This window comes from Globicephala melas, chromosome 7 (genome assembly GCF_963455315.2).
Source record: "Globicephala melas chromosome 7, mGloMel1.2, whole genome shotgun sequence".
Taxonomy (NCBI): domain Eukaryota; kingdom Metazoa; phylum Chordata; class Mammalia; order Artiodactyla; family Delphinidae; genus Globicephala; species Globicephala melas.
In genome coordinates, this window is record NC_083320.1 from 63,763,846 (window position 1) to 63,787,394 (window position 23,549).

A 23,549-nucleotide genomic window follows, 5' to 3' on the forward strand; every position below is an offset into this window, starting at 1 on the left:
ATTTTAAATTAAAGAACTAGAGTAGCCATAGAGATACAGATACTGAGCATTCTGAGGTCCTTGTGAAACTAAGAGATTGTGATCATGGCCAGAAATGGAGAGAAGCCCAAGTAGTCAAAAGTGACGATTTTCCTGAAGGTTTTTGCAAGCAGGATGTTAAATGACTCATTTTTTAAATTATAAATTATTCTTATCAAGGGCCAGTCTTGAATGCTGCAAGCAATTTAAGATCTAGATGACCAACACTTTGTTTTGCACAACATACGTTGATGGTCTGTCTGTTTTATTTCTCGTGAAAATTTAATGGAAAATGTGCGTGGCCAGAAAATGCTAAATGATTCGTTACAGCAAATGTTAACCTGGTGCTAATTAACTTTCTGGGTCTTGCGCCTCAGCTAAATTCAGAGGGCCAGGCTGAGTGATAAAAGAAAAACACAAAGATTTTCACAGAAAGAATTTAGCTGAAGAAATTCATTTTGTTTTGATAATGAAAGAACATTTTAGTCAGACAAAGAGTGAGAAATTAACAAACTGAAAAATTCATCTTCTAGCTTGGGGCTCCTCTGTCACCTCTATTATGTTTCTAATTCACCTGCATCTTCACAAACATGTTTCACTTATATGAGGATATATGGATGAGAAAGATGACACCCTGTGTCTGCATTTCAAGCCAGTAGTAATGTTTCTTCGGTTTTTTTCTACTGCAAAAAAAGAAGTTACAACATACCACCTCCTGAACATTTTCCCAATTTTGAACATGTAAACCTAGAGATAAGAGATTAAAACTTTTATGCTGGCTTATTCCCATTGTCTCTAAACTCGCCTACCTATAAAATAGGAGTAGCAACCCCAGGCCTTTCATAGTACTGAAGGTTTTGTAGAAACACCCACTATACTGTCCCTAGATAAACTATACTGTCCCTGTGAAACTAGTTCCCTGGATTCGCTCTCTTGAGTCTGTTCTTCTCATCCCCATTCTCAGCCCCCTAGCGGGATCCTCTTATCTTCCCAAACTGAGCTTCCTGCCTACAACTTGCCAGCCTCCAGCTCTGTTTACTACACTGGGGCTCTAGCCCGCGTAATTCTTCGTTAATTCCAAAATGCCCCAAATACTCGACTGGCTCTCCACTGTCCTCTTCTGAAACTCAAACCCTGATCATGGCTAAAGGAAGTCCTCCCCGATCAGACTTCCTTTTAGGTCCTGCTCCACCTTTCTTTATCCCCCCATTCACTTCTTCCCCTAGTCCTCTCTCCTCCTATTTTCATCAGCTGACCCTTTGTATGTACTCTTCCCTAAAATACCCTTCTCTCCCAACTTCTCCAGGCCTGCTCGCTGTGTCACCAACACCTAGACACGTTCCAGTTTTCTGCCTTAATTTCACTTCTCCAACAAGCTTTTTTCTGGCATCCGATCTTGGCCTCGGTGCTCCTCCTGTATTCTCTCCCCGAAAGGTTATATTATATTGAAATTGTGTAGAATCTTGTTTGTGTCTCTAATAAGTTCAGAGGCTCCAGGCAGGCAGGGACTTCTGTTGGATTCCCTGCACGTAGTAGGGACTTGATCATAATTAATAAAATATATCAGAACACAAACCTCATTTAGGAAAATTTCTCTCAAAATGCCTTGGCCTTGCCTGCAGAAATAACAAGAATCACTGCTATTTCATGTGCATCCACCGTTTGCGGGCCATTGCATGAGGTGTTTTACCTACTTCAGCTCAGTTAATTTAGTCCTCACGAGCCTCCAAGGTGGTGATGTCATTGGGTCCATTTTATGTCTTGGGAATCAGAGGCTCTGTGAGGTTAACTTGCCCAGGATCAAGCAGTGCAGAAGCTGGGAATTCAACCCTGATCTAGCATCACGGCCCAGTGCTCAACAACTATTCAGTCTTACAGGCGGGACCTTGCAGCCTTATGGTTTTACAGGTTTCTGTTTGTGGATTCACCTTTTGGATGACTAGACACACTTACACTGGTTGAGACCAGATCTCCTTTGTACCTTAAGCAGAGTGAGTAATATTGGCCTGTCTGGCGCAGGAGACCTGCAGGAGAAGCCGTGCAAGTTTTTCTTTCCCCTTATAGCTTGAGAATGGATTGGAATGTGTGGCATTCTCAGTAAATGGAAATTGATGGCTTTCCCCCCAAAGACAGTTAAAGGTGTTAAATAAAGCCAGACTCAGGAGTGACCTTCTGTTTCTGTCAGTTAACTCTCCATGCATCCCTAGTTAAAACCTGAGAGGGTTTCTTTGTGGCTGTCGGTTGCCAGCCAGTTTGAGACCCATTTGACGGAGCTCATTTGAAGTGCTCCTTGCCTTAATCTTCTGTCGGACACTAATAACATCCTGGTAAAACCACAGAGATCCAATTTGGTTATTTTATTGAAGACTAAAAGATCAAAGTGTTTCGGAAGCATTTTTCCTCCTAAGCGGCTGCTGCTTATAGCCCTTTCATCTCTCAGCTGTTTATCATTTTAATCTCAGCGCTTCCTTTGCTTTCTAAAGGAGAATGTAAGGGGCCTGAAAATTATCGAAAGAGTAGTAGTTAGTATTGTGGTTCTTCACCTGGCTGCACAGTGGTTTCACTGAAGGAATGGTGGAGACACTTTAAAAAATTACGAATGCCTGCGTCCCGTTCCACATAGCCTAATTTAATTGTTCTTTGTGGAGTCTGGGCTCTGGGAACTTGGAAGGCGCCCCTGATGATTCCAGTGTTTAGCCGAGGCTGGGAAGCATTCTAGTTGTAGATGACTCCTTCTCCAATCTCTTTCCTCTCCCAGCTCCCACCACAATGTAGGCTTGAAAAGGCTTGAAAAGGCCTCAGGCTTGAAAAGGTGTCTCTTATCTTATATATCTGCTTATATAAGAAGGACAGTGGCCTGAGGGGCAAGGAGATTGGTTATTTAAAGAAGTACATGTACTTTTTTTCCTCCACCCAATGAGATCTTTAGCTTCCTTTGACAGGTAAGATAGTAAGTGAAGTATGATTTCCGTTGTTGACGTGGCTGGGAGCCGGGAGATCAGTAAACCTTCTTACCACTTTCAACAAAGTGGTTCAGGCATAGGCGGCATTTCAGCTCAAGTACTATGTGCTTTGAGTTTGACATATCAGTATGGTTTTATCGTTGTAAGCCTCAAGGCAAGTCTTCATAAATTTTTTTAAGTCATGCTACCTTGCAGTTTTGTAAAGTAGGTAAGTCTTGGCTGCTTTCAGTGTGGGATTTTTAAAATCGTGTTAGTGAAAATGTAAAATATTTAATTTGTTCTTGAAGAAACAACACAAATTGTAAGTACAGTTGACCCTTGAACCGCATGGGTTTGAACTGCACAAATCCAGTTAGACACGAACTTTTTTCAGTAAACACCTACAACAGTACTAACAACCTGTGATTAGTTGAATTCGCAGATGCAGAGGAACCATGTTTAAGGAGGGCCAAATATAAGTTACATTTGGATTTTCGACTGCTTGGAGGGTTGGAACCCCCAACCCCTGCATTGTTCAAGGGTCAACTGTGCATGTAATTAACATCCAGTTGGTACACATTTACATGAGCCGTACAGATTTTAGTTTCTGAAGTTTAATCACATAGATTGCAGATAACTATACTTCAATTTAAAAAACTGCTGATTTCCAAAGTTGTGTTAATGTCTGCTGTACAGCAGAATGATTCAGTTCTACACATATATACATTCTTTTTTAATATTCTTTTCCATTATGGCTTATCATAGGATATTGAATATAGTTCCCTGTGCTATTAGAGTAGGACCTTGTTGTTTATCCACTCTATATATAAAAGCTTACATCTGCTAACCCTAACCTCCCACTCCATCCCTCCCCCAACCCCCTTCCCTGTTGGCAACCACCAGACAATTCTCTACGTCCGTGATTCTGTGTCTGTTTTGTAGGTAGGTTCATTTGTGTCATATTTTAGATTCCACATATAAGTCATATCATATGTTATTTGTCTTTCTTTTTCTGACTTCACTTAGTATGATCATCTCTAGTTGCATCCATGTTGCTGCAAATGGCATTATTTCATTCTTTTTTATGGCTGAGTAGTATTCCGTTGTATATATGTACCACATCTTCTTTATCCATTCATCTGTCGATGAATATTTAGGTTGTTACCATGTCTTGGCTATTGTGAATAGTGGTGCTATGAACATAGGGGTGCATGTATCTTTTTGGATTAGAGTTTTGTCCAGATATGTGCCCGGGAGTGGGGTTGCTAGATCGTATGGTAGCTCTATTTTTAGTTTTCTGAGGATCCCCATACTGTTCTCCATAGCGTCTATACCAACTTACATTCCCACCAGCAGTGCAAGAGGGTTCCCTTTTCTCCACACCCTCTCCAGCATTTGTTATTTGTAGACTTTTTAATGATGGCCATTCTGACTGGTGTGAGGTGTTACCTCATTGTATTATAGTTTTGATTTGCATTTCTCTAGTAATTACTGACGGTGAGCAGCAGATAGCAATTTTATAAGCATTGGTAATTAATGACTAAAGAGCCTTCTTTCCCGAGGCTGCACAACTAAGGCAACATTCCCCAAAGTACAGGTAAAGCCAGGACTGAAATGATATAAAAACTAGCTGAGAGTATTAAACTTACTCCCCCTGCTGAAACTGTCAGTTCAAGAAGGTCCATGTAGCATAGCAGCTGTCTCCTGTTCAGTGTGAAACAATGGTTCTGCAAAGTGTGGTCCCCAGATGGACAGTGTCAGCTTCACCTGGAAACTTGATAAAAATGTGAATTCTGGGGCCCCATCCCAGGCCTAAGGAATCAGAACGTTGGGGGAATGGGGCACAGGAATCCATGTGTTAACACGCTCTCCACATGATTCTGATGCTGAAGTTTGGGAACTCCCGTTCTAAAGGAAAGGGAGGTTCACACTTTGCGGCACACTAGGGTAGAACAGAGGTTCTCAAACTGCTGAACCTTTGAATCACCTGAGGAGGTCAGAAACTCTCCAGGTGGTGAGGAATCCTTATGATCGATGCTGGACAACCGCATCTTCAACTCCTCCGCAGGATGTGGGCCACACCTGCTGGTGTGTCAGGAGGGATGGGGAAGTGGGGGCTTTCAGGAATCAGTACAGACACTTGAGTGAGAGCAGTGGTGTTACACTATCATGCTACAGTCCTGATAACGGATACATTTTCCTTTGAAGCGGAGTTCTCAAAGTGAGGGTACTGAACTTCTGGGATTCCTTGAAACCATTTTAAGGGACCCTGAGTGTCAAAACTTTTCATAACAATACTAAGGTGTTACTTGGCCTTTTCCATTGTGTTGACATTTGGTGTAAAAGCCATTGTGGTTAAAGCTACTGATGTTGGCACACATCAAGGCAGGAACATCAAACCGTAGTAGTAGGCATCATCTTCAAAGCACTCATTCCATCACTCAGCAAGTAAATAAAATTTTAAGAAATAAGTGGACCTGGCTCAAGTCCCCACTTGAGAACACATCTTTTCTTCAGTACTGAAGTATGATGGTTGTCTCCAGGAAGACCACTGGTGAGTTGTTGGAGTTGTGAGCCGAACTAGCCATATTTTTTTTTCATGGAATATCACTTTTACTTGGAAGAACAACTGACAAACATTGGCTATTCAGACTAGGGATTTGGCAGACTTGTTTTTCGAAATGAACCAAGTAAGCCTGACACTTTAAGGAAAACAACTGACAAATTTGTTGTCGATAAGAAACTTCAGATTTCAAGCAAAAACAGGATTTTAGAAAACTTGTGTCTGCCATGGTAAGCTTGAGAGAAACACCCCCCGCCCGACCCCCAGTACTTAAAGGCATTTCTGATGAGATTGGGGATGGGTAATATTAATAAATATGATTTGTTGATATTGTTTAATGTCAACATTTGGAAGGTTTGCATAGCTCAGTGATGCTACAACATCATACACAGGTAACAGATCCATTCAAAGGTAAAACAGACCACTGTTTACTATAATAGTTATGAAAAGTTGAATGTGATGGTTTCACATTCTACATTGCAACTAAGCTTTAAGAAAATACCACTTGGCAGTCAGCCTCGCAGTGGTCCCCATGGCAGAGAGTGCAGTTGAGAGGAAGATCCGGCCTTCTTCCCTGGGCCCTCCAGGTCCTCCTGCCTCGGGGCCAGCAGGGGAGCTGAGGGGCCCGGGGACAGGCTCAGGGCTGTGTCCCCCGGCGTCCTCTCAACTAACACTGTGTCCCCCGGTGTCCCCCCGGCCACCCACTGGCTGGGCCCAGGCGTTGAAGCAGCAGCGAACCTCCCTCCCCCATCCCACCTCCACGACGCAGTGACGGCGACTGTCTGCACGGGTCGCGGCCCATGGAGGCCTCAGCAACTGGAGTATATATGGACACTGCCATTAAGGGTAACCAAACAGTTGATGAGGAGAAGTTTCTTTTTGTAGAAGCATTCAGCTAGCAAATAAGGAAGGAATGATAGAATATCATCATTTTGCAGCCCCTGATGAATGAATGGATCTTGACAATGCTCACCATTGGCGTTATGAAAAGACGTTCTCCTGAATAAAAAGGAACCTGAATCTGAAAAAAAAAAAAAAAAGAAAAAACCACTTGGCAAGTTTCGGCATAGTAACAAATGATATCCACAATTATCTGGAAAGGCTGTTAAGATACTCTTCCCTTTTCCAACTACCTATTTTGTGAAAGACTGGATTTTCTTTATACACTTTAAGGAAAACAGAGCAATAGAGTGAATGCAGATGCAGGTGTAAGAAGCCAGCCATCTTCTATTAAGCAAAAGATTAAAGATTTGCAAAAATGGAAGAAGTAGTGCCACTCTTCTCATATTTTTGTTTTAGGAAACTATGATTATTTATTTTTCATGAAGATTTTATTAGCACACAGTGGGTTTATTTCTATAATGTTTAAAGAATCAGTAAATGAATACTTTAGAAATAACTATTTTCTAAGATGGTCAGTACCAGATAATCTACATAAACATGTTTTATGTTTTAAAATATATTTAGTACTTTAACATTACTAAAAATATTTTTTATTGAAATATAGTTGATTTACAACTTTGTGTTAATTTCTGCTATACAGCAAAGTGATACATTCTTTTTTTTAATATTCTTTTTCCATTATGGTTTTATCATAGGATACTAAATATAATAGTTCCCTGTGCTATACGGTAGGACCTTGTTGTTTCTCCATTTATATCTATAATAACTTTAACCCCAGCCTCCCACTCCATCCTTCCCCCAACCCCCTCCCCCTTGGCAACCACAAGTCTGTTCTCCATGTCCATGGGTTTGTTTCTATTTCGCAGACAGGTTCATTTGTATCATATTTTAGATTCCACGTAAATGATACCATATGGTATTTGTCTTTCTCCTTCTGATTTACTTAATACGATAATCTCTAGGTCCGTCCATGTTGCTGCAAATGGCATTATGTCATTCTTTTTTATGGCTGAGTATTTCATTGTATATATTGTACCACATCTTCTTCATCCATTCTGTTGATGGACATTTAGGTTGTTTCCATGTCTTGGCTGTTGTGAATAGTGCTATGAACATAGGGGTGCATGTATCATCTTTTTTGGATTAGTTTCGTCTGGATATATGCCCAGGAGTGAGACTGCTGGATCATATGGTAACTCTAGTTTTCTGAGAAACATCCATACTGGCTGCACCAACTTACATTCCCACCGACAGTGTAGGAGGGTTCCCTCTTCTCCACACCCTCTCCAGCATTTGTTATTTTTAGACTTTTTAACGATGGCCATTCTGACCGGTGTGAGGTGGTGCCTCTTTGTAGTTTTGATTTGCATCTCTCTAATAATTAGCGATTGAGCATCTTTTCGTGTGCCTGTTGGCCATCTGTATGTCTTCTTTGGAGAAATGTCAGTTTAGGTCTTCTGCCCATTTTTTGATTGGGTTGTTTGTTTCTCTGTTGTTGAGTTGTATGAGCTGTTTGTATAGTTTGGAAATTAAGCCCTTGTCGGTGGCATTGTTTGTTTGCAAATATTTTCTCCCATTCTGTAGATTGTCTTTTCGCTTTGTTTACGGTTTCCTTTGCTGTGCAAAAGCTTGTAAGTTTGGCTCTGTCCCATTTGTTTATAAAAATAATTTTTTTAACATCTCTAAGTCGGTACAATAAATGTAACCCACAGAGACAGAACTGTTGGGAGTTCTTGATAAAGTTTGAGAACTGCTGCGTTAAGGGTTTCTGGTCACTTTTCTCTAGATGTATGTTGCCCTCGTGAGCATTTTGCAAGCCGCAAAGAGGCAAGGACTTGGCATTAAGAGAGAGCTAGCAAGATAGTTGGAGGAGGGAGGGCTGAGTGCCTTGAAGCAAAGCCAAACCCCCGGCCTGTGCCTCTTTGCCAGGAAACAGAACATAGGACGGGACGTGGGCCCCCTATGCCGTGTACCCACATAATCACTGACTACACATTCTCACTTCTATTACTCTTCACTGGAAGGATTTTAATGTTTTTATTTCTAGCCATTTTAACCTCCTGCTATTCACATTTACAAATTTCTGATGTAGCTTTCAAATGCACTGACGTGCTCCACACTTGCTAGTCTGACCTTTGTCAACAGCAGCAGCAATAGCTTGACCTCAGATGTTTGTCAGTTGTCTACACAGATTGTCTCTGCCCGCATCAGTGGGCTGAGTAAATGACGCTGTTAGCAATAGCGACAAGGAGAGAAGGGGAGGTTTAGGGAAGGATAGGATAGGTTTAGGGAAGGGAGGATAGATCAAGAAACAGAGGTAGTAGAAGGAGAAAATTGGTGGGGTGGTATGGTAAGCATTACAGTATCAGTATGCCTGCTTTGTTCAGTGATAAGGAAAGAAGCACTTCTGACCTTTCTGCCCCTGGCAATGCAAACAATGGAAATTGGAAATGGTATTTTACTGAATATCTTATCTGTCAAGTGAAACTAGAGACATCGTTAGACAGACACAAAGTTTGTTAATATTCCTACTCTTTAGGCTATGGATTTTCTTATCAAGCATAACTGCTCACACTGTTATTTTAAGGATAATTATTTTAAAATATTAAGTTATATGTTCTAATTAGCTGCTTATTTTAAAGGAAAATGCTGGGGTTGGCAAAGGGCTGGTTTCTGTACGTTTTTTTGGAGCAATGCTAAGCAGCTTCACCGTGATGATTTTGGAAAGGGCTTCGTACCCTGGGAAACTAATTGTTTCAACAATAATTTAGCAGGCATTAGGCCAAGAAAAGGTTTGTATGGCCCTTTGGTAATTAACTGCCCATTCCCAGGCATTCAAACTTCCTTCCCCCCACTCGTAGTACTTACATAATGTCCAGTTGTGATTTTTGTACTACAGTGAAGAGGCAAATTAGAATGGTGATCTGAGTACTGTGTGCGTGTGTAGGAGAGGGAGGTCAAAAAGAGAAGAATAAGCTGAATTAGGGCCAGTGAAAGCTTTGATGGGCAATGGCTTATTTGCAGTTTCTTTGGATTTTGCAATGATAAAGTATTTGGCACTCTATAACTTGGTAATAAATAGTATGTCCTAGATTATTATAAATTGTTTACACATATTTAAACAACAGTTGTCTGTTATGAGCTGTTCCACTCACTTTTTTTTGGCCAGTTTGACAAAGGAAGTGATTTTGATAAAAACCAAATTACCCTTGAGTGTGACCTGTTAGATCTCTCCTGCTCACTTTCATAATATTCTTTTAAAAGTAAAGCATATTTAAAAGCATTTTACTTAGTTGTTGAGATTGTGTATGTACCTTCTGCGCAGTCCTGTGTTCATCGGTGGTTCCAGTGGTGGTGTTTTCACGGGTAACAAATCCCTTCTGTACTGGAGGTCCAGATTTCTCAGGGTCGTTAGCGCCCAGTAGTCACTGAAGAAAGTGATTCTTAGGATGTCTCCTGGAAGAGATGAGACACCTGGCCCCGTGAAGACGGTGCTTGGATCTGCCGTCACACGAACAAGTCTGTAAAAAACCAGTAGCAACCAACCAGCACTGAGCGTTTCTTTTTCCCTTTTCAGGCTTCTGGCTGTGATGGGTCGGAGATTCCCGACGAAGTGAAGCTGATTGGGTTTGCTCAGTTGAGTGTCAGCTGATGTCTGTCCCTTGATGTCGCCCTGATCTGCCATGCCTCCCCCTCGCCGTGCCCTCCCCCCAACCTTTCCCTCCCCTGCCACCTCCTCCCACCCCCCCTAGCAAAATCAGAGGATTGTGAAGAGGCCGGCTTCAACATAACGGGATAAAAAAAGAATTTTTTTAAACTTAACAACACTGAGTTCTGCTTTATTCTATAGCAACCCACAGTATGAAAACAAGCAAACACCACAGCTGCACGACTGTTGCTCATTTTTCCAAAAGCTATTTAATACCCTCAGCAGTCAATTCGGATCTCCCTTACGTGAAAAGAATCTGAAACACACTCAGGTGGTCCTATTTATTGGCAACGAAAGGAATTTTTTCTATCAGAAGCCTATTTCTTCTCTCATTGTTGTCCTTCCTTTCTGTTATAATACTTTATTGTACATCTGACAATACTGCCTCTTCTGTTGTATTTAGAAATTAATATAAAATTAAGATTTATTAGCCGAACTTGAATTCTAGTTTTAAAACTGACTGTGAATTTTATTTTTCATATATTTATGCATTACACACCTTAGCTAGAAGAAAGAGAAAAACGTTTTTGATTATATATGCTTCTTGCAGTTACTCTCTTGTTATTTAAACAGAAAGTTTCCGGTCTATCTTTGGAGTATTTATAACTTGTGATTTTTTGAAATGACTGAATTAGGAACTAGGATGCTTACTCTTTTTGGTTTGCCTGAAAACCAGTCCACAAGCTGATTGTCTCTTGGGAGAGGGAGGTGCCTTGCAAAAACAAAAAACAAAAAAACTTTCACATTAAGAATGTGCCTGAGGCTGCTTTACTCTGGAATAGTCTCAGATCTAAAATTTCCTCTACATAAAGTGGCATATGTAAGTTTTGCTTCACTGGGACGTTTAGGATGCTCTATAAAACGTTGCCATTCTATTAGATTGCTAATTATGTACCCACCTCTGATTTGACATCTCCTGAAGTGATAGGATCTGTCGTTCCAAAGGTGATAAACTTGAACATATACCAGAATCCGTGTTTTACTTGAAATTCTGCAGAATACCCAGATGGAGTGAAAAATAATAGAAAGGGTTTTGTGCAATGACCAAAAGGTAAAACGCTGTTAAGTTTCAAGAATAAATACTTTCAACCCAAATAGCCCTCTGCTTGACTGTACATTATGGAATAGTAAACCTTAGGATTTTCAAAATTGGAGTCTCAACTTTCAGGGAGGTGGCTCCCAGATGGTAGCATTTGCTCTTTCCTAGCTAACCCTAGATACGGCAGCTCTTTAATGTACTTTAAAAAGCAAATATATATTACTAAGGACAAAAAAGTTATTTATAATTGCCTTGTCATAATTGTTAAGGTGTTCTAGAGCCATTTGCATACAATTTAATGTAATTTCATTCCATTCTATTGTTTACACAACAATTACTCAAAGATGACTGCAAAGGTAAAAGGAAAATAAAAGTGTATTATTGCACAAAGAGGTAGTGTCACATTGTTTCATTCCTCCTCTAGGCAGTGTCTGCACTGCTGCAGTGATATTTAGTGCTTTCATAAAATGCCTAGTGAGAATTAACTGGTGAAAAGTGCCCCGGAGGAAGACTAAGGCATCCATCAGGCATCCGTCCAGTCACAGAAAATCAGGTATGACAATTGCTTGATAAAAGAATGAAAGACAAACATTCACGCTCCATGTAGACAGTCTGTCTTTAAGTCAAAAAACCACAGGGCTGCAGGGGACAAGTGAGAAGAATTCCTTCCAACTGCTAAGGCAGGAGTGGTTATAGGGCTTGTCCAGGGCCTTTCAGAGCTTCCTGCAGAGCTGGCCTCCTAGGGCCCTGGCTTCCTGACATCCACTGCACAACTTGTGGCCAAAAAACAGTGTAAGAAAAGACCCTCATATTCTTTCACTTTCAGAATAAAACGTACATGAGGAACTGTAGCGCTCTCTTTTGCAATATAGTAAAGAATAATGCTATATTTTCTTTACGCCCATATTCCCATATCTTTCCTAATGATATCTGAGGGCGCTTACATATATTTATATACCAAGATACAGACTTTCAAATACATAAACAAATTAGGATGAAGGGTCAGTAAGATCTGGCTAACAAGATGAATGCAGGTATAAAGTTAGGACACAGAAGTTCATGATGAGGTCCTGCACCATTGCTAGAGCAGCACACAGATTGGGATTAGAGCTTCCAACACAGCAACAGTGAAGAGGAACACTTTTTTTTTCTCTCAAGGAGAAACACGATTTTTCCTAGTTCTAAAACCTGAGATGAAATTCTTCTTGGAAGTTCGAGTTATGTATTCAGAAACTTAAAAACGCTCAAAGCATTGATACATATATCGCAAGTTTTGAACACTTACTTACCCTTTCTAGTACTTTCTGCGGGGGCCCAGATGTGTAGGGTATATGATAGGAAATGCTGGTCAGCCAGGAGCTGAGAGTGTGATCCAAGCAGTTGCTCTCACTTGCGGTCTAGAAAGATAAAACACATTTAAAACTGAGTGGAATGAGTGGGCTACGTTTCCTTTAGGCAATGCTCTGTGACTGTTTCTCCTAATCAATCAGGCTTTTGATTAAACCTGACACATTGTGATTGTGCTCACTGGCAAAGACCTAAACTTCGCTAACACAGATATTTGGACAGCTTCACATGCTGTGACAAACAGGAGGGTTTACATTTCTTCGTAAAATCAAGGCACTCACATCTCATACCTAAATATATACAAAAAACTGTCCCACATCCCATGTGTCTCTACTGTGGTCAACTTGCAAAGATCTAAAATAGAAGGAAGTTATCATTATCTTTTTTTTTTTTTTTTTTTTTTTTTTGCGGTACGCGGGCCTCTCACTGTTGTGGCCTCTCCCGTTGCGGAGCACAGGCTCTGGACGCGCAGGCTCAGCGGCCATGGCTCACGGGCCCAGCCGCTCCACAGCATGTGGGATCTTCCCGGACCGGGGCACGAACCCGTGTCCCCTACATCGGCAGGCGGACTCTCAACCACTGCGCCACCAGGGAAGCCCCAATATATTGTTCTTGTATGAACAAAATGGTTTTCTGTATATAAGACAACTTTTAGAGACACCTACAAATCGTGTGTGATGAAAACTTAATTTCTTTTTCCAAATAATTATCTGTGTAAAGTTATAAATTTCCCTATGTGTTGTTACATACATGCTGGTAAATATGGTCTATCTTCATGCCTCTTCTTCATGTGGGAGTAGGGTGAAGTAGCAGTCTTTAGGGGAAGAGCCAAGAATTCTCTCAAAAAACAAATCTAGTCCCATATAGGATCCTAGCATGGGGAATTTTTATATCAGGATTTTCACTCATCTCAACAGTGCACCTGTGGTCTATTTTGTGTTGAGCAATATACCTTCCTGGTGAACCCTCCAAGTTAAATTGGTAAGCAGAATCTACAGTTAAGTAATTAAATTACAGAGATGATGAACATGAGCTAATTAACATTGGAGGACTTCTGCCCAGTTAGGATTTGCATTTGATAGTAAATAATCTTAGGTCTTCTTTTGCCTTAGAGGTGTATTTGATAAGAGAAGCTGTCACTTAGTGAGGCCCATTAAGTTTGTGACAGTACAATCATATGATCAGTTTAAAATATTTATCCATTCATATAGCAGAGAGCATGCTTCTAGCTCATCCAAAAGTGGCTTTAGCCAATTATGATACAATTAAAGGAACTCAAATATATCCCCATTTTTCTGCTGCACACATTTATTGTCTAATTTGTTAGGAAATCCTAGCCCACTTCATACTCTCACCAGGACATTAAGGGGCAGGTTGGGTTTAAGTATAAGTGGTGTGCCAGGGTGGGGGGTACTAGAAACTACCCTTAGGGCCAGAATGTCCCAACCTAGAACTATGTAATGCTTTCTAGGGTTCTAAGTTTCAAGAGGTCTATTACTAGGCCAAATAGGCATAAACAACTGGTTTTCAAGTGACAGTTTCCATTGTATATTGGCATGAACTAACATTTCAAGTAATGAGCTTTGATCATACGAGAGTGTTTCCTTTAAGCTGATGCAATACTTGCTAGAATTAGCTGCTTAGGATGTGCACTACCAAGAATGAGTAAAATATTTACTGCATATAAAGAGTGGAGACTGTAAAGGCATATTTTAAAAATATTAAGTGACTGACTCCCTCAGGGACCCTAGACACAATATCAACACCCAAAAACACCACATGAAAGGAGCTGGCACTCCACTGGAATAGACACGCCATAAAAAACAGTCAAAAGTACCTGTTTCCAGAAGGTCCCAGTGGTTGCCTCGGTGCTATTTTGCCACAGAGAAAAAGCGTGGTCCAATAACAGTGATGTTTCTTTACCTGTCTTCTTATACCTTGCTCAGCATGTATGGCTGGTTTGGGGACCTAAAAAAAAGGAGAAAAATTTGCACTGTTAGCATACCAGCTACTGTGCATCTATGTCAAACCAATGGATGCTAAGAAAGGTACATAAAACTTCCCCACATGAATTGTAGCATACAAAATGAGCATCATTGGCTGAAGAGGTTTGCTGAACCTGTATAATGCAGCTTATAACTCAAAGGGCAAGGAATATTATTTAAAATTACCATCTTATGCTATTATTTGAATTTGCTACAGAATGAAGACAGGTATTATTGTTTAGGTAAAATGTTCAGTAAACTAATGAGTCTACAATCTGGAAGAAGTAGGATAGCGCCCTTTAAAAAATGGTATAGAGGGCTTCCTTGGTGGTGCAGTGGTTAAGAATCAGCCTGCCAATGGAGGGGACATGGGTTCAATCCCTGGTCCAGGAAGATCCCACATGCCACGGAGCAACTAAACCCATGCACCACAACTACGGAGCCTGCGCTCTAGAGCCCGTGAGCCACAACCACTGAGCCTGCGTGCCACAACTACTGAAGCCTGTGCTCCGCAACGAGAAGCCACCGCAATGAGAAGCCCGTCACCGCAACTAGAGAAAGCCCGTAAGCAGCAGTGAAGACCCAACGCAGCCAAAAACTAAAAACTAAATTTTTTTTTAAATGGTATAAACAACACTCCAGTCCAACCTCCACCCAGATGGACAATTTGGTATTGAACAATTCTGGCAGCAGCGCTTAGATGTGTAAAGTAACATTACGTTCAAAATTAGCAGGTGCTCAGAGTGAGATTGAGTACATTCAGGTAGATTTTTCACATACAAAAGTAGTTTTCTTCTCTCTGCAAACTCTATGGGATTCTGAAGAAAGAAAGAAGTGAATTAAGAGGAGGAGATCAAGATGGCGGAGTAGGAGGATGCGGAGCTCACCTCCCCACCATGAACACATCAGAAATACCTCTACATGTGGAGCAATTCTCACTAGAAACAAACTGGAGACTGGCAGAATGACTTATACAACCAAGGCTGTGAGAGAGATCCACACAGAGTCAGGCAGGAAGAGGGGAGATGCAATCAGGTCAGGACCTGTGCCCCTGGGAGGGGACACAAAAGAGGAGGGGGATTACACAGCCTCAGAGATCGTCCCTGGGGAGTGAGGGGTCTGAACCACATATCAGGCACGCCATCCCTGGGGTCCAACACTGGGAGGAAAGATCCCCTTAGCAGGTTTGAAGGCCAAGGAGACTGACAGCAGGGCTGCCAGAAACCTAGACTACTCTTATGAAAGGTGCATGCATGCTTACTCCCTCAACAAGGCAGTGGAAGCAGATTGAAATGACCCAGGACTTTGGCTGGTTTTCTGCAACTGCCCCATTGCAGGCCCAAGGCCAAGCTGAGCACCCACCGTGGCCCCTCTTGCTCTGCAGAGCAGCTCCACACTAGGGCAAAGGCTGCTGTAGCTAAGTGCATAGCTGTCAGGGACAGAGTCTGCTCAGACCTGGCAAGGCATCCATCCTGGTGTTCACAGGGGTGAAAGATCAGTGCTCTGACTGGGGCCGGGACCACCCCAGCGCACACTGTGGCCCCTCTTGCTCCACAGCACAGCTCCCCACTAAGGCAAAGGCTGCCGCTGCGGAGCAGAGTATGCAGTCGTGGAGGATGGAACCAGCTTGGACCCAGCACTGTATCTGAACAGGGTGAGGATGGCCATCACTGGCACTTGCAGAGGCAGCAGATTGGGAGTGATCTGGAGCTTTGACTGGTGTGGAACAGTCAAAGCAATGGAACACCCCAGCTCACACCCTGGCCTGCACGGGACACCTACTCCCACAATGCTCCCCTGCAGGGCAAAGGTGCCCATGCTGGGAGGGAAGAGAGCACACACTTAGAGGGAACATTACCTGACCCTCAGGGCTTCTGCTCCAGCAACTTTAGACCCGCCCCCTCCCTCGATAGGGTGATGTTGGCCACTGGGCAGAGGAGAAACCCCCTGTCACACCTGGGTCTAGCTCTAGCCCTCCCCCATCTCTGCCATCTCCAAGTTCCACCTCCTAGCAAGGTGACAGCTGCCAGCACACCTGGAAGAGGAATGTGACTTATGCTCACTTCAGATCCAGCTCACCCACAAAAGCCACTGGGCACATGCAGACTGCATAAGGACACTCCCACACAAGGACACCCCGTCAGGACCAGGATAGGTAACTGTTTCATCTAATTTCATAGAGACAGAGAAAGATAAGCAAAATGAGAAGACAGAGGAGTTTGTTTCAAATAAAAGAACAAGAAAGGAAAAAAACCTGAAAAAAAATGAATGGAACAGAGATTGGGGCTTCCCTGGTGGCGCAGTGGTTAAGAATCCGCTGGCCAACACAGGGGATATGAGTTCAAGCCCTGATCTGGGAAGATCCCACATGCCATGGAGCAGCTAAGCCCATGTGCCACAACTACTGAGCCTGCGCTCTAGAGCCGGCGAGCCAAAACTACTGAGCCCGCATGCCTACAATAAGCCACTGCAATGAGAAGCCCACACACTGCAACAAAGAGTAGCCCCCACTCACCACAACTGGAGAAAGCCCGCGCATAGCAACAAAGACCCAGTGCAGCCAAAAAAAAAAATCTTTTTTAATGAATGAAACAGATAAATGATTTACTGAATAAAGAGTTCAAAGCATTAATAATAAGATGCTAACTGAACTAGGGAAAAGAATAGATGAACACAGTGTGAATTATAACAAGGAACTAGAAAATAAAAAAGAACCAATCAGAACTGAAGTATATGATAAGTGAAGTGAAAAACACACTAGAAGGAATTAACAGCAAACCAACTGATACAGAAGAACATATAAGTGATCTGGAAGATAAAATACTGGAAATCACCCAATCAGGATTGCAAAAAGAAAACAAATTTTAAAAATGAAATCAGTTTAAGGAAACTCTGGGACAACATCATGTGTACCAACATTTGCATTATAGGGGTCCCAGAAGGAGAAGAGAGAGAAAAAGGGGTTGAAAATGTATTCAGTGAAATTATGGCTGGAAAGTTCCTGAATCTGAAGAAGGAAGTATATCCAGGTACAGGAAGCAGAGAGAGTCCCAAACAAGATGAATCCAAATAGATCCACACCTAGGCATCAAAATTAAAATGGCAAAAGTTAAAGAGAGAATTCTTAAGACAGCAATAGAAAAGCAACGAGTCACATACAAGGGAACCCCCATAAGTCTATGAGATGATTTTTCTGCAGAAACATTGCAGACCAGATAGGAATGGCATGACATGTTTAAAGTGTGGAAAGGGAAAAACCAACAACCTAGGATAATCTCCTCAGCAAGATTATCATTCAGAATTGAAGGAGAGAGAGAGCTCATCAGTACTACACCAACCCTAAAAGAAATTTTGAAGGGTCTTCTCTAAGTAGAAAAGAAAAGGCTATATAACAAGAAGGTAGAATCTATAGGAAAGGAAAAATCCCACTAGTAAAGGCAAGCACATAGTAACGGCTGTGGATCAACCACTTTAAAAAGCTAGTACAAAGACTGAAAAAGAATTGTAAAATCAACTATAACTACAACAAACAGTTAAAACATAAAGATATGAAATATGACATCCAAAACACAAAATGGGGTGGAGGGGAGTAAAAAACAGATCTTTTAGAAAGTATTTGAAATTAAATGACTACCAGTTTAAAACAAATAGATATATGTATAGGTCAACATGTATGAATTCCATAATAATCACAAATCAGAAACTTACGATACACAAAACCTAAAGAGAAATGAACACTAGGATACCATTAAAGAAAATCATCAAACCACAAGGGAAGAAACAAAAAAAGAACAGAGAAGAACTATAAAACAACCAGGAAACAATTAACAAAATGGCAATAAGTACATATGTATCAATAATCATTTTAATACAGCCACTATGGAGAACAGTATGGAAATTCCTTAAAAAACTAAAACTAGAACTACCATATGACTCAGAAATCCCACTACTGGGCATATACACAGAGAAAACTATAATTCAAAAAGACATATGCACCCCAATGTTCATTGCAGCTCTATTTACAATAGCCAGGACATGGAAGCAACCTAAATGTCCATCGACAGATGAATGGTAAAGATGATGTGGCACATATATACAATGGAATATTAGCCATAAAAAGGAACAAAACTGGGTCATTTGTAGAGACATGGATGAACATAAAGACTGTCAGACCAAGTGAAGTAACTCAGAAAGAGAAAAACAAATATTGTATATTAACGCGTATATGTGGAATCTGAAAAAACTGGTATAGATGTTCTTATTTACCGAGCAGAAACAGAGACACAGACATAGAGAACAAACGTATGGATACCAAGGGGGAAAGTGGCGGAGGGTGGGATTAATTGGGAGATTGGGATTGACATATATACACTAATATGTATAAAATAGATAACTAAGAAGAACCTGCTGTATAAAAAATAAAATTCAAAAATAAACTATGTAAAATGAGGAAAAAAGACATAGAATGACTGACCAGATTAAAAGACAAAATACATGTATATGCTGCTTACCAGAGACTCACTTCAGAGCTAAAGGCACACACAGACTGAAAGTGAGGAGATGGAAAAATATATTTCATGCAAACAGAAATGACAAGAAAGCTGTGTCAGCAATACTCATATCAGGTAAAGTACCTTACAACAGAGTCTACAACAAAAGACAAAGAAGGGCATTATATAATAATAAAGGGATCAATACAAGAAGGGGATGAAACATTTATTAATATATATGCACCTACTGTAGGAGTACCTAAATATATAAAGCAAATATTAACAGACATAAAGGGAGAAATTGACAATAATACAATAATTGTAGAGATTTTTAATACCCCACTTACATCAATGGATAGATCAACCAAACAGAAAAGCAATATGGAAACAGTAGTTTTAAATGACACATTAGCCTAGTTGGACTCAGTAGATATTTATAGGACATTATATCCAAAAACAACAGAATACACATTCTCTTCAAGTGCATTTGGAATGTTCTCCAGGACATATCACATCCTATGCTACAAAACCAGTCTCAATAAATTTAAGACAATAGAAATTCTATCAAACAGTTTTTTCCTGACCACAGTGGTATGAAACTAAAAATCAATTACAGGAAGAAAAATGGGGGAAACACAAACAAGTCAAGACTAAACAACATGCTACTAAAATAGATAAACTAATAAGGACCTACTGTATAACACAGGGAGCTCTACTCAATACTCTGTAATGGCCTATTTGGGAAAAGAATCTAAAAAAGAGTGGATGGGGCTTCACTGGTGGCGCAGTGGTTGAGAGACCGCCTGCCGATGCAGGGGACACGGGTTCATGCCCCAGTCCAGGAAGGTCACACATGCTGCGGAGCGGCTGGGCCTGTGAGCCATGGCCGCTGAGCCTGTGTGTCTGGAGCCTGTGCTCCACAATGGGAGAGGCCACAACACTGAGAGGCCCGCGTACCACAAAAAAAAAAAAAAAGTGGATGTATGTATATGTATAACTGATTCACTTTGCTATACCCTTGAAACTAACACAACATTGTAAATCAACTATACTTCAAAAACAAATAAACAAACACTAGTGGCTAAATGAAGAAATCAAAGAGGAAATCAGAAAATACCTCAAGGCAAATGAAAGTAAAAGCACAACTTTCCAAAATCTATGGGGTGCAGCAAAAGCAGTTCTAAGAGGGAAGTTTATAGTGATAACAGGCCTACTTCAAGAAACAAGAAAAATTAGAAATAAACAACCTAACATCTAAAATAGTTTGTAAAAGAACAAAGCCCTAAGTCACCAGAAAGAAAATAATAAATTTCAAAGAGAAACTAAATAATATAGAGACAAAAGAAAAAAAAAAGAAAAGAAAAGAAAGATCTGTGAAACCAAGAGCTGTGTTTTTTTTTCAAGACAAACAAAATTGATAAGGCTTATCAAGTAAAACAGAGAGGATCCAAGTAAGTTAAGAAATAAAAGAGGAAAAATATCACAAAGATACAAAAAAAATCATAAGAATACTACAAACAGTTATATGCCAACAAATTGGATAACCTAGAAAAAAATGGGTAAATTTCTAGAACCATGCAATCTTCCAAGATTAAATCAGGAAGAAATAGACAATCTGAACAGATCAATCAATAGTAATGAAATTGAATTTGTAATTTTAAAAAACCTCCCAGCAAACACAAGTCCAGGACCAGATGGCTTCACAGGGGAATTGTACCAAACATTCAGAAAAGGATTAATACCAATCTTTCTCAAACTCTTCCAAACACATTTTATGAGACCAGCATTACCTTGATACCCAAACCAGATAAGAATGCCACAAAAAAAGAAAATTACAGGTAAATATTCCTGATGAACATAGATGCAAGTCTTCAAAGAAATATTAAGCAAACTGAATTCAACAATACATTAAAAGGCTCATACACCATTATCAAGTTGGATTTATCCCAAGGATACAAGGAAAGTTCAACCTCCACAAACCAGTCAATGTGACACACCACATTAACAAAGGATTAAAATCATATCATTTCAGTTGATGCAGAAAAAGCATTTGAACAAGTTCAACATCCATTTATGATAAAAACTCTCAACAAAGTGGGTATACTGGGAACGTATCTCAACAAAGGCCATAAAAGACAAGCCTACAGGTAACATCATACTCAAGGTGGAAAGCTGAAAGCTTTTTCTCTAAGATCAGGAACAAGAAAAGGATGTCTACTCGTCACTTTTATTCAATATAAGAGCACTTAGGCAGGAAAAAAATAAAAGGCATCCAAATTGGAAAGTAAGTAAAACTGTCACTATTTGCAGACGACATGATACTCTCTATAAAAAACCCTAAAGTCGCCACAAAAAAACTATTAGAATAAATGAATTCAGTAAAGTTGCAGGATACAAGATTGACATATAGAAATCTGTTGTTTTTCTATACACTAATAATGAACTTTCAGAGAAAGCAAAAAAACAGTCCAGTTTGAAATCACATGAAAAAAAATAAAATACCTAGGAATATACTTAACCAAGGAAGTGAAAGCCATATGCTCTGAAAATTATAAAACATTAGTGACAGAAGTTGAAGATGGTACAAAGAAATGGAAAGATATTTTGTGTTCATTGACTGGAAGAATTAATATTGTTAAATGTACATACTACTCAAAGCAATTTACAGATTTAATGCAATATCTATTAAAATGCCCAGGACATTTTCACAGAACTAGAGAAAATAATCCTAAAATTTATATGGAACCACAAAAGACCACAAATATCCAAAGAAATCTTGAGAAAAAGAACAAAACTGGAGGTATCACACTCCCAGACTTCAGACTACACTACAAAGCCACAGTAATTGAAACAGTATGGTATTAGCACAAAAACAGACACATAGATCAAGGGGATAGGATAGAGAGCCCAGAAATAAACCCACACACTTAAGGTCAATTAATCTACAACAAAGGAAGCAAGAATATTCAATGGAGAAAAGACAGTGGTGCTGGGAAAACTGGACAGCTATGTGTAAAAGAATGAAATTACAACATTTTCTCACATCATATACAAAAATAAACTCAAGATGGATTAAAGACCTAAATGTAAGACCAGGAACCAGAAAACTCCTAGAAAAAAACATAGAACAATCTTTAACATAAACAGTAATATTTTTGGATCTCTTTTTAAGGTGAAGGAAACAAAAGCAAAAACAAACAAATGGGACCTTGTTTAACTTGAGAGCTTTTGCACAGCAAAAGAAACCATCAAAATGAAAAGACAACCTACTGAATGAGAGAAAAATTTCCAAATGACATGACTGACAAGGGGTTAATATCCAAACTATATATAAAGAGCCCATACAACTAAATATTAAAAAAAAAAATTAGAAGTGGGCAAAAGACCAGAATCGACGTTTTTCCAAAGAAGGTATACAGATGGCCAACAGGTACATGTAAAGATGCTCAACACTGCTAGTCAGAGAAATTCAAATCAAAATCACAATGTGATATCACCTCACACCTGTCAGAGTGGCCATCATCCAAAAGTCTACAAATTACAAATTTTGGTGAGGATGTGGAGTAAAGGGAACCTTAATATACCATTGGTGGGACTATAAATTTGTGCAACCACTATGGAAAACAACATGGAGGTTCCTCAGAAAATTAAAAATAGAACTAACATATGATTCAGCAGTTCCACTCCTGGTTGCATATCCAAAGAAAATAAAAACACTGATTTGAAAAGATACATGTTCATAGCAGCATTATTTAGAAATAGCCAAGATATGGAAGCAACCTAAGTGTCCATCAATAGTTGAATGGATAAATGGAATATTGCTCAGCCATGAAAAAGAATGAAATTTTGCCATTTGCAACATGGATGTGGCATTTGCAATAACATAGATGCATCTGGAGGGTATTATGCTTAGTGAAATAAGTCAGAGAAAGACAGATACTGTATGTTATTACTTATATATGGAATCTAAAGAATAAAACAGATGAATGAATATAACAAAACAGAAATAGACTCACAGATATAGGGAACAAACTAGTGGTTATCAGTGGGGAGAGAGAAGGCAGGAGGAGCAAAATAGGGGTAGGGGAATAAGAGGTACAAATAAATACTATGTATAAACTAAAATAAGCTACAAAGATATGTTGTACAGCACAGGGAATACAGCCAATATTTTTTAATGACTTTAAATGGAGTACAACCTATAAAAATATTGAATCACTATGTTGTACACCTGAAACTAATATAATATTGTAAATCAACTATACTTCAATAAAAATATAAGTGAGCATATCACATACTGGGATGCCAATGCTATTCTTGCATATTTGGAGGAAAACCTGAATTCGGATTCCACACTCTTATTTTCCCATTCTAGAATATTGTATGAAGCTTGGTCATATAATCAAATTTGATTCACACATTAGTCCTGTGATAAAGTGTATTTGTACACTGAGAAACAACATAAGATCTATTTTTTATTGTGGGCTGTAGCCAAAAAGTTAACAGCCAGTGTTTTAAGCTATTTTAAATGTTTGTTCTTGATGTTACTTGCA

General features: G+C 39.9%; 1 protein-coding gene and 1 long non-coding RNA gene across 4 annotated transcripts in view; one reads left to right on the plus strand and one right to left on the minus strand.

Moving 5' to 3' along the window:
• STK39 (serine/threonine kinase 39) overlaps window positions 1-11,566 on the plus strand; it is a 478,001-nt gene extending 466,435 nt beyond the window's left edge. For all 3 annotated transcript variants that reach the window (XM_030852534.3, XM_060302304.2, XM_030852531.2), the window contains one exon: window positions 10,004-11,566. In XM_030852534.3, the coding sequence (XP_030708394.1) occupies window positions 10,004-10,078 (75 nt within the window). In that variant the 3' untranslated portion in view covers window positions 10,079-11,566. The remainder of the gene's footprint in view (window positions 1-10,003) is intronic.
• An 897-nt stretch (window positions 11,567-12,463) lies between these two features.
• Window positions 12,464-23,549, minus strand: part of LOC132597570 (uncharacterized) — a 63,551-nt gene continuing 52,465 nt past the window's right edge. Inside the window, exons 4-5 of the long non-coding RNA XR_009564468.1 lie at window positions 14,359-14,489; window positions 12,464-12,571 (exon numbers count right to left, since the gene is read on the minus strand). This is a non-coding gene — a long non-coding RNA (uncharacterized lncRNA). The remainder of the gene's footprint in view (window positions 12,572-14,358; window positions 14,490-23,549) is intronic.